At 33.1% G+C, this 12,904-nt stretch overlaps 1 protein-coding gene across 1 annotated transcript in view; it reads left to right on the top strand.

Annotated features, from left to right (window-relative positions):
* The first annotated feature begins 272 nt into the window (after nucleotides 1-272).
* Nucleotides 273-12,904, top strand: part of LOC128683144 (insulin-like growth factor-binding protein complex acid labile subunit) — a 38,918-nt gene continuing 26,286 nt past the window's right edge. Inside the window, exon 1 of the mRNA XM_053768422.1 lies at nucleotides 273-402. Coding sequence (XP_053624397.1) covers nucleotides 338-402 — 65 coding nt within the window. The 5' untranslated portion in view covers nucleotides 273-337. The remainder of the gene's footprint in view (nucleotides 403-12,904) is intronic.

Here is a 12,904-nt window from a genome sequence, read left to right as displayed (position 1 = left end):
TTAACAGACACAGGCGATGACAAAAGCGGAGAGAGATTTTAAGCGAATCCTTTTAGCGAATACAAAGAGCATTCAAAACTTGTTCGTGAATCTACCATCAGTCTAAAAAACTGGTATCACATTCACCATAGAAGCTTAGTGTCCGGCGTAGAATAATACCGTAAAGCTAGGGGCAAGCGGGTGTGCGAGTGTGCGAGGCAGGGTCTGCGGGGCGCGAGGCCGAGCCACCCTCTGCAAGGGAACGCTGCACGAGGTTTCAGTCGACACGGCGGCATCGCGCGCGGCACCCGCGACCTCCACTCCCGCGACACTGCACGTGCCATGCGGCACAAACTTTATGCGGACGTTTAAGTTAATTTCGTGCAAAATGAAAGAAACTTGGCGAAGTCGCAGCTTCTCGAGGTTTGTATTATGTTGATTATAATGTATTATTTGTCACAAGTTGCGGTTTACGTTTACTCCGCTGGTGCTCGGTTGCGAAATATTTGTTTTTGTGCGAACGATCGTTTTTGTTGCTGCGCGTTTGTACGGGTGATAAAATTATTTTCATTGGATTTGTCAAATTCGTTATTATTTTTTTTTTAAAGTAAATGTTTATATTGCTTAGAACTACTTTTATTAAATACATGTATTTAATATAATACGATGCAGTAGTGATAGTATTTAAAATGTATTTAATTTTCTTTATATATTGTTCACAATGGGGTTCCAATATTTATAATAAAAAATCTGCAATATAATAATGATTCTTTACCATTTTAGTCCTATTTTTATTTTAGTTTTTTTAAAATATTAATTCTTATTTTAGAGGGAAATTAATATATAGTTTATAATGATTTTTAGTACAAAATTGTAATCTAGCTTCAATAAAAAGCTGATGATGACGAGGAAGTTCCATTAAATAATTGTACATTTCTCGTAAGTCACTGAGAGGAAATAAAGTTATTTTTAGTCTCATTAAAAGGTAGAAACGGCGCCATCGACATGAAGCAATTCCAATTGAGAAATAAATCAATTTCCCGGGTCCCGGATGAATCCAATCATATGATTTATTGGATCAAACCTAATAAAAATATATCCTAGGCAACTCAGGCGAGCAATATTATATTTCTCTCAACCGCCTCACAGAGGCGTTCTCGCTAACATTATTAAATTATCACGGGAATCAGGGTGCTCATTTAATGACAAATTTCCAATTTATTACTTTGACTTTACGACCTATAGAGATCAGACGTTAATTACGAAAGATTACAGTCAACGAGCGACATGACAATGAAAATAACTTTGAATCTCTGACTGAACACGAAAAGACAAAGAAGTTTAAGAGCGACAGGTATTGTGTTAGGTACCTAGCTGGATAAAATTACTGTTTTAACAAACTTGTAAAAGAAGAGCGTTTTCCATTTAGATTTAGATTGAATTACTTTAAAAGATCGATATCTGATCTCATTTCGAGATTATAAGATATTTTTTATATACTGATATTTACCAAAATATAATGAAACCTTCAATGTAATAGACACGGTCGGGCTACTGACAGCTGAACCTTCTAATAAAGCCCCTCGGCATTGGGGAATGAAATCTCAAAAAAAATATTGAAAAAGTTGAAATTACAATTGTTACCATCAACTTATTGTACAACATAACAACAACCAATAACATTTGGTATTAAATATAAGATAGTTATTTAAAATGCTCTTGCCCGCGGCTTACTCATAATATAGTAAAGGGTTATTAATAAATTACCTATAGACAAGTTAATTTGAAATTAAAAGTTAAATTTTATTTATTTGTATGGATGATGGATAAGATAAGATAAATCATATGTACCGAGATTGATTGAAAAATTAAACATGAGACTAGTAACTATGTTTATTAAATAAAACAGGATCAGTATTGTAGTAAATTATTCAGGTAGTCTGTTTGCTTGTTCCACAGCAACGGTTACTTTGCAAAATTTATCGTTTGTTACGGAAGAAAACTTAAGTTTTCTGCAAATGGCGTAAATTTTTTATATGGTTGCCTGAAACTGTTGGTACCTAGTACTTGATCAAGTTTGAAAATTATATTTCACATGTTTTCGCCGTCGCTCGTTTGTGTGATTGTTACTTCTGCATTTCTTTCAACCAGTGAAGTAGGTACATTAGTATTTTTCACTAAGATTCATATCTTAGTGATCTTGTGTGATTTTCATAAATCACAGTTTTCTATAGTACTTTTTTTCGAGAGTTAATATATACGATACCTGCGTACGAGAATTACAAAAATATAAGTTTATAATTATTGTATATTAAAAAAAAATTCTAATGCATAATACAACAACGTCCAAATAGGGTATTATTGCAAATTTATCCCGCCAGAATACAGCCCTGTATGTTAGGTACACAAAAGCTTTGCCGCCTTTTGCTATGTCGGTTAAAACGTTTATTTTAGAGTACTTTATTAATCCTTTCATTATGTAAGCATTCGTTTGTGAAAATATACAACAATGTAGCATATTCGGGTACCGAAATATTGGGAAAAATCGTTTTCCATGAGATAAAAAAATTTCGAAACTTCGGAATACGCCTCACGCTGTAAATTTTTCGAGTCAGTAAACGGTCGAAAAGAAGCTCGGAACACTTCACACGTGAAGACTTATTATGATAAAATATGGACTTCATACAGGTAAGATCTTCAGTCAAAATCAAGTTTATATCAGTTTATTACCATAGTTGATGAAATAATTCAGAACATAACCTAAAATAGTCTTATTATTTTCAAGATAATCCATTAAATCCTTGCTTTTCCCTTTAAACTCGCTCCGTAGAATCTGCAACAATATTGAAAATTGGCGCTTTTTGCCTCCATTGGCAATGTTTGTGTAATCTGCGTTGAGCTTTGCGTAATATTAGTAGTAGATAGTATTTTTTTAAATATGATCATCTGCCAGTCTGCTATTAAAATTCTTAAATGAAAAAAGAATATTATTAATTAATATTGCTATGTAACATAACTCAATAATTTTTGGGCCTGTCTAAAAGACGTTTGTATGCAGCGAGGTCCATGTATTTCCGCCGGGTTTATTAATTTACTTTTATTACTCGTAATAAAATCCTTTTTATTACGAGTTTTAATGACATTCATAATAAAAAACCAAAGGTATATTTTTCAAACTAAAGACTATAATTTTGGTGAATAATAGAATACGTTAAATATCGCCATAGTTTCAGAAATTACATCAATTAACTTTATGGATACTAATTAACCCGGAGTACCCAACTGTACATACATATACCTTTATAGATTATTCGACGGCAACAATATATATAGGTGCTAGTGAGATAACATTGTTCCTTTGAAGTACTGTGTTTAGTTTCAGTTTATAGGGCAGGTAATATAGAATTAAGTACGTTGTCGGCATTACAAACCTAGCAGCACGACATTGTTGCGCCCGCCACAAAATTGGCAGCTCCCAGTGAACCTGCGCACGTCCCGTACTTCTCGTTTAAGTATATGCCAGACAATATTTACTAGGCGTTATTCACTATGAGACCACACGAGGTTTTAACCACACGTGTTGTTTAATGTTTTTTTTAAATGTTTAACCGTGGTATTAAGATTTTCTATTGCTCTTCAATAAACAGTTACTTATATTGAAAATATAACATAATTTTTCTGTGGTGATGACTGAAATATTAAATAGTTGTGTGATCGATGAATTATATGAATACTCGCTGCGCCTCGGGGCTTTGTTTTAATTATTGGCTGTACGTGTAGTCTTATAGTGAATAACCCACAACAAGAAAGTAAATAACATAGCAATGCTACTGCGTCTTCATTTGCACAAGTTTGGACGAAAACTTACAACATTGAAACACGCAACTTTTCAACAAGAGGAGCATAATTTTTGCCGTGTTTGATGTAGGTAGTTTTGAAGTTCTTTCCAAATAGTGTTGTTCCCTAAGGCCGCAGCGCGGCTGGCAGAACACTTATCCGGGAGTTGATTTGCTTTGTTTTCAAATTACAGTCACGTCGCATGTAGATTTTCTTTCATATCGGTGCAGCGCGCCAGCATCATGTTACTGAATTTTTCATTTGTATTTGTTTACTTTTAGATGAAGGCTCGGTATATAATGTCTTTGTTAAATAGTGAAACCGTTTTTCCCGTATGTATTTTTTTAAATTTTGACGAGATATTAATGTAATTAAAATACATGCGTTTCCTGATGGAGCTATGGACATTACTTTGTTATTCCGATAGCCTAAATATTAAAATATGTTGCGCAATATCACGTTTCTATTCGTTTCGGGAAGAAAATATTTTTTTTATTAAGCGTGTAAAAAGATACGTGTCATAAAATATAATATGGTTGCCAAATATTAAATACAAGAGGGCTTTGCGAGGATAAAACTATAAAAAATGTAGGTAGGAATTATAAAAAATTTAGGTAGCCTTATTTTACTGCTGATGATTTCGTCTGTCTCTGTGCCAAATTTAATCAAACTCGGTACATTTTTTGAGTTAATTAACAAACAAAAAAAACTAAGAAACAAGATTATCTTTATTTTTAGTTTATAGGTGAATTAACTCTTTACTGTCATGCACATAAAATTATATAGTTATAAAAGACACCAAGTTTAAAGCAAAAATATAGGCCGTGATGCATTAGTTTGTAATTATCTGATTCTGACGAAATTGAAAGGAATCTGGTCCAAGGCATCTCCAAAATTGCAAAATACTTACCACAATCAGTACTGCGTAGTAGCGACTATGATACAAAAACTTTGCTTTGTGTGTAATTATTTCTCCCCTCGGCGCGCGACCCCTCATATTTTAATCGACGTTTTTAAGGGTTGGTAGTGCGAAGGGTTGGTAGTGTTGGACCCTGTCCCTCTGTCATGGCTCCGCGGAATGACATTTAAATAATTTGAAAATCAATACAAGCACATTTGTATTAGCAAAAATAAACAAGCTGTGGAATTATATTCAGGCTTCGCTCCCATGTGAATTTCGGGATTAAAAGTACCCTAGGTGTATATTAAATTTCATTACAATCGGCCCAGTAGATTTTGTGTGAAAGAATGACAAATATGCCAATTATAAATATACATAGTACATCCTCACAAACTTTCGTAAGTAGCTGAATATAAGAATAATTAAAAACACAACACAATAATAAAATTGTCAATCTAAATAAATAAAACTCAACGGTGACTGACTGACTGACATAGTGATCTATCGGGCTGTTTGGCATGTAGATAGATGTTATAACGTAGGCATCCGCTAAAAAAGGATTTTGATACATTCTACCCCCATGGGGATAAAATAAGGGATGATGGAGGATGTAAATGCACCTATCAGTACCTAATGAAACGAATAAATTAAAACCCGATGATAAGTGGCCGCCGTATCTAATAGTACATTCTATACCTAAATATTTCTAGCGGATTATATTTGATGATTTTAGCTGTACTTTTCTTGGCATATTTTGGATTGCATTTGCTTGCTTTGTTTAAGCGCCTAAGGACAGATTAGTTAGGAATATTATGTACAAAGAAGTTTTGAAGGCCTTAATTTTTTACACGAAAAAATAAAATTATAGAGTGAACTAAGAAACATATTTATTGCGAAGAATATTATGCAGTCCGCAATAAAATAAAGTCACGTTTAATATTCAAACGTAGCAGATTTCCGCCACGGGGGTAGTAGCAGCGCGCGCCTTAGTATTTAACCGTTTAGCTTATAAAAATATGCGCGCTCAAATCTGAATAGTTCTTTTAAAATGTCTAGAGATTTGCATTATCCTTTCCTTTTATGCTTTGTTATTGTACTCTACGTAAAAATGTTTCTTTATTCATTCGGTATCTACATATTTTATTTCGATTTTCTATACAATCAGCTTACCGTTTAGCCGTGCAACGAGCTTTAGATTTAAGCCGAGCAAGCGTGAGATACAGACTTATGCTTGAATGGATAATATTCGTATGGAATATGGATTTTGTTGGTAATTTCTTACTTATTAAAAAGAAACAAGTTTGTAAGATGTCGTTTAGTTGTAGTTATTCTAGTACTTCGTATTAATAAGTGGGCCTTAGGTATTACCAAATCTTTTTTTTTATCTATGGTATTATCTATACTTAATTCATGGATGATATTTTTTCAGTTGCCCGATGTTATCGTTTTGTGGTTTCATTGGAAGTATTCGTTACGTTTAGAGGTCAACTCCGTCGGATGGACGGTGTAGAATTTCTATTACCGTCCAACCAACGGGTGAAGACCCTTTGGAGTCTACAGAACCCTGAAATCCAGTTTTAAAAATAAATAGTGTTCCTGAGACTTAAGTTCAACTGTTGAATTACTTGTGTTTTAATAATGGGCACGAAGGGAGCCGCTCACAATAACGGTTTTTAAATTCGTATCTCTTTCATGTTGGTACTCTTTTAAAAATCTTTTTGTCGCATTGTATGGGGCCTTTATGGCATCTTAATTTATTATTACCTTTGATATTGTGTTTGGTATTATAATATATCTTTTTTATTTAATGGGAAATAAATATTTAAGAGGAAGGTTTAGGAGTATAATATATTATGATTTTACCTGAACGACGCTGCGATTGGCCGCTAGTCTGGAATAAATTAATTCTAACGTCCTTAGTTTCTCAACTATAACATGCCCTGTTATTGTCAATTGTGCTAAATTACGTCATAATTTTGACTTGTTGTGGTTTGATGATTAGAGTCTACATTTTTCTTCTTTGTCAATATCTTCTTTGTGTTATTGACAACAAGAACAAGTAAAATAATCCCAAAAATAGGCTACTTCTAGTCAAAATTTTATAACTGAATGTAGAATAAACTTGAGAACCCTTGTACTTTCGCTAAAATTTATCTATGCTAGCAAAAATAGTGTGATTCAGGAGCAGTGTTAATTTGCTTCATAACCCCAATAATGTCTGAAAAATGGAAGTAAAATGCAAAATGAAGTCTCCAAGCGTAATTGACTGTATCCACATGGCTTTAGGTCACGTAAGCAATTTACACACTGAATGAGTGGAACAAGGATCTCCAGATAACATGAGGTAATTTATCTTTTCGCATTTTATAGTAAGCCAATAAATGATTCAAAACAACACATTATACAAAATAAAATAAAAAGTACAAATATACATTGTTTACCTTTATGTTGGTCGTAGATATGAATGAATATACATTTTTTAAATTATCTAAATTGAACATAATTTACCTTTTGTGAACATATTTATTTTAATACATAGTTGTTGTGGCTTTAAACAAATCTTGAGTTATGTATCGTTTTAAAATTTTTAAGTTATATATAATTTTAATTTCTTATTGTAAAATACCCAATCCTCCAGTAGTCATTCATACGTAATTGGTAAGTAAATTTATCTTTCTGTCTTTCTGAGCGTGACGCTAATTAATACGCTTATAACGCTTCAAGTGTTTAAAACTTTGCATGAGGAATAAAGTATGTAGGTATGTATCAGAGATGGTTTCCCCGGTATTTCCTGGGGAAAATTCAATGATCACAGTAGCTTTTTCCGTTTCTTGCCCTAAGTCTGGGGAAATGCATATAACTACATAAAAATCGTAAATTTAATATGTACGTACTTTCTGACGAGGGGATTGGGAAAATTACTGATTACACAAATAAGTATTATAAGTTTGAAGGGTTGACCAATCGAGTATAGACCGAATTATTTGATAAGCACTTCGACGGAGTACCTTCTAATTCCATGATTTAATCACGTCAGATGAAAATTAGATAAAATTTTCATTCATTTTTCAATCAAATTTGACGTTGACTGTAAATGTTTAACGTTTACACAAAATACGTACATACGTACGTTGCGTTTTTCCAAGGTTTTTCTGTGCAAGATACAGTGTATTTTGACATTGACAAGTCTTGTAATGCTTGAATTTAGAAGGGCCAATGCACTCTCCTTTGCAAAGCATGACAAATGCACCATAACAACGGGTGACTTGTATACCACAAGTGTCCGTACAGCCAGCTGCGCCGACCTTTCAAACAGAAGGTACAAAATTTGATATTCAGTACCGTTGGCAAAATCACTAAGTTTACATATTAATTTCCGAGTTTATTCCCTCTCACACGTACAACATTGACACAATTAGGAACGTTAATGCACATGCCGCCGGCGGCGACACGGAACCACATGGAACAGCGTAATTATTGGTGAAGTACACAAAAATAGGAGCCGCATCAATCTTCACGGTAGGTTACCTCGCCTCCCACCCAAGCCAGCTCACTTAACAGCTCAATTTCCTACTGTCTACTTACGAATTTATGCAAAATATTTTCTATTGATGAAAGACTAAACGATTCCCTCTAAATTGCGGTTGCCAAGTCACGCGAGAGTGGACTGGCAATGAAAATCCGTGATGTTAACCCTTATAATAATTTGACTTGAATGAATATTAATTTTGGTATAACGACAGTAAGCATTTTTATAGCAATAATAACCTTGTTACTCCTGAATGAAGTGGTCAATCTCTATTTCAAATTTCATCAACATCGGTCACATCGTCTTTCAGTTCATTCATTAGAAAATAATAATAAAAAATCGTTGCTCTTTTTAATATTGGTAGGTTTAGAAATATAGATACCTAGTATAGATTATTTCGAATGTAATATTTAAAACTTCCAACACTTTCGATTGCGTGTACCTACCAAAATGCTGCCGGCAATTTGTAACTGAAATGCAAACTGTTACGCAAAAGGCAACTGTCACTTCCTGGATTCTGCTGTGACTTTACTGACACAATAATACATTTATTATTAGAACTACACCGATACTTTCTGTTTTATAAAGTTTATTCAAAGGAATTAAAGATTAATTTTAGTTGGAAATTAGACTTACAATGGAGTCTACTCAGTCCTTAAGTCAATAAGGCCAACATTTATTAACCTTGATCCTAAAATTTTGAGTCTAGGGTCATCTAGAGGTTGTTATTAAATAACTCTACTCAACAGCCAAAAGGTTTCGTGGCTTATTTTACAGTCATTAAATCGCATAGATAAAAGATAACGATGATAAAAAATACGAAAAGCTTTCAAATTATCTTGTAGACTAGTGATATAGACATAGTATTTTTCGTAAAAATAAATAATGTGGTAAAAGTACCATCTTTATTTATTCAAGTTCCAAAACTTCTCTTTCCTTCACGCTAACATTTTTTTACTTGCCATGTGAAAATATGGCTGGTATTTTTATTGATGAAGATATATTCGCTGGATTCCTATATAACGGAAATATTAGAAGAATTCTTATTGCAATTTAATTAAAAAATAGGTACATAGCGCATGTCCAGTTTCCTTTATAAAAGGTTGTTGATAAGAAAATTAAGATAATATAAGAAATTCCAACTAGCATCGAATAAATGAAAAAAATAACTGAAGAAGAGCAAATGGTATTTATTATAATATGATATAAATATCTAAAAGCCTTATGAGACTCTTATTTTTTTAAAATAATACCCATTAATCTCTTTTTAGATGCGAGATCCTCGGAACGTAATTACGTAACATCATATCCCCGTTTTAATTAGCGAAGATGGGAATTAGTTTTTCTATTCATTATAGGAAAGAAAAGGTCCATCTTTTTCACCAATGTGTCAGAAGGTTCACAATTATTTTCAGGGTCTGAAAATGGCGGCTAACAAAGGAAATTATATAGCGAAAGTGGCGCATTATATGTACACGAGTAAACGGTAATGAGACGGTTGGCCAGTTATTACGCAGGATAATTGGCAAAGCATAAAGCCGTCGGAAATAAGTCTGAAAGAATACGGTTTTGTATTTCAATATAGTAAAAAGATATTCTTATATTACACTTTGTTAAATTCATATACAATTCCTGTTTTAATAAACCCAAGCCAAATGCTTTCTTTAGAGATTTAAAGGGAATTTTACTCACTCAAATGGACCCAGAAATGTTATGATAACATGTATGTAAATAAAATATCTAGTATAAAATACTAGGTATTTTATTTACTTTTTTTTACTAAACATATAAACAGAGAAATAAATATTTAGAAGCATTAATATTTTTTCCGGATAGGGTTGATGTAGTCCCACCGCAGACAGTTTCAAACATAAAATTAGGCAAAGATTTGTAGAATTCGTCGTTCATCACAAAAAGGTTAGAAGGTGCGTCGCGGGATCACTCGTTTGTCATAACTTTCAGTCCGTTTGACGGGGAGACGTAAAATTTGAACCGCGACTGATATTGCAGCAACCCAGCCGCCGCCGCTAGCACTGTGACTCGTGTACTATTTATATATTGTTTTTATGATTTATAACTTTTGTGAATATATTATTTACCTAAACACTTTTAGGATGTCCTCTGAATAGTCCTTCATTTATATAAATTATAAATATTGGTTTTCCGAATTAATTATATCTTTTTCAGTTTTCTTTTTCTTTCCATGTCGATGGCAAATCAACAAACGAATTATTGGATTAGAGCCAACGATTGCGTGGAGAAATCGGCTTCAACATTCGATTATTTTATATATCTGGGGGCACGGGAGTGCCCCCGCCAAGACGAGCCAAGCGAAGCGCAAGGGCACTACTTACTTTTTCTCGAAACGTTTCGTCGTATTTTTGAACCCTCGTAACTTTGGTTTGAACAATGCCAGATAGTTAACATTTTCAAGATATACCATGAGTACTTAAATTAAACTATACTTTAGATTTTATAGATGTCCAAAATCCATAATTTCGTCACTAGACTAGCACTATTTCTTGTGCTAGATATCTTAAAATTAGTAGAAATCCTTATTGTATCAAATAAAAAAATACGTGTGTGGTATATTTCAAAAATCATTCCCTAACTCCTTAAAAAAGGAAGTGAAAGTTTATACGGTAATAGTAGCGACGACCGTCGCTTCAAGGTCAATAAAGAAATAATAAAAAAAATACAATAAAAGAAATAATATAAAAAAAGCAAAACAAAAATAGGGACTAAAGAAATGCCTGGTTGCATATGTTTTACCAACTTACAAAAATAAATTAAATCCCATCGAAATAATTTTAATGTAAAAATGTTACCAAGACGAGTCTAGTTTGCTTCACAAACTCAACTAGTCAAAATGTATGAAAAGTTGTCAGATATCATGTAGAGCCAAGATTTTTGATAACCCTAACTTCATATACTACTACATTCTAGTTATAATGTGTAGCTTGACCGTTTTGCTACAGTCACGTAGATTTCTAGAAATAAGATAACGAATGCGTTATCGTATTTCTAGAGTAACGAAACGGCGAAGCTACACGCTTTAACTAGAATGTAGAGTATGTCAAATGAGTTTTTTTTTATTTCAACTTTTTAAAATTTTTCGTTGATGCAATTGGTAAATAAAAAAATACTTGATCAACAAATCCGTGATCCAACTTCTTCCATATATGTATTACTGACAAATAAATGTTAATTCTAGAAAGTAGAGTTTGCTGTGTAAGAAAAAATAAAACAAAAATCCTCCCGGAGGTAAAGTTGCAAGTATTCTTAGTAATAACCACTTTCTCCTTACTTAGAAGTTTTCCAACTCGTCTAAACGCCACAAGGGTGTAAGCGGGAAGCTACGGCAGTAAACGCTTTTTTGTTGTATTAATGCCATTTGGCGGTGCGCTTTCCTACTTCAAATAAAGTTTTAATTCTGGGGCGAGCTTAGAGAACTTCAGCAATGGAATCCTAAGTAAAAGATACCAACCTAAGAACACTATTTTTTGTAAGAATTAAGGAGATAAGATTAATTACTTATTAAGAACACGGTACGAATATAATTACCTAACATGAGGATGTCTGTCTAGATTACTTTTTACTTAATCTAAGGAGGTTCGACGAATAAAGCACGTAAGTAGAAGAAGCAAATGTTTGCTTTGGGGTGAAAGTCACTTAGTGATAAACTTTAAGTATTAAGTTTATTTCTAGTTGGTTGAAATCCTTTATTTTACAGTACTTTTGTGTCATTGTCTTATGCAAAAAAGTTTCTTATATAAATATATTTTAATTAGACCTGCCTCGCAGTATTTACCTATGGCGATAATATATAATTTGGGATAATACGATGAACATAACTAGGTTTGAATCCATCGTACATGTGATTAATCCTGAGTCCTATGTGAGCGCCTGAGCTACGTACTAAGCTGGAGATGATTCAATGGAAAGGACACAGATATTAGAAACATTTAATATTGATGCATCAATATTAAATATTTCTAATCTCTGTATATAGAGAAAACATAATTAAAGTCCTTTTGCATAGTTGGACCAATGTGGAAGTTTTCTTTATGTGTTATGTCAATCCGAATCAACCGCCCCTCGCACCGATTGCGGTTGGAGCCGCCTCGGTCAGCACGCATCTGATTAAACAATGATTAATTAATTTATTCAGACTTAATTATTTTGTTAGATACAATGAGATGTATTGTCACCAAATTTACGAATCTCTAGAGTAGTGTGTAGATACTTTATTTAATATACATTTTAAATTGAAGTTTCCATTTAAAGTGTAGTTTTCTCTAATCGCTTAGTCGGTATCTCCATTTCAATATTTTTTCTGTTGTCAGTTAGATCGGACATATAGAAATGTGTAAAGACGAAAGCTGACTATAACTGCACGTAATCACAGACGTGTACATTGTCAACGGACCGAATGCTTTGGTAAGGGCGAGATATTTTTCCTCATTTTGTTGTTTTAAAAGTCTTCTTATAGATACCTCATATAAATATACATATTGATTTGTAACTAATTATACAAAAATACAGTTATATGACTTTCAATGGACCTGGAAAATTTTAAGACCTAGTTACGATGGCACACGAATAAATGGATGAATGGTTCTTAGAGCATATTATCTCGATGAATAAAGGTACCTAAT

This window comes from Plodia interpunctella, chromosome Z (assembly GCF_027563975.2).
Source record: "Plodia interpunctella isolate USDA-ARS_2022_Savannah chromosome Z, ilPloInte3.2, whole genome shotgun sequence".
NCBI classification, from domain to species: domain Eukaryota; kingdom Metazoa; phylum Arthropoda; class Insecta; order Lepidoptera; family Pyralidae; genus Plodia; species Plodia interpunctella.
Note: the sequence above shows the minus strand (reverse complement) of the source record. Positions and strands in the feature narration are given on the sequence as shown.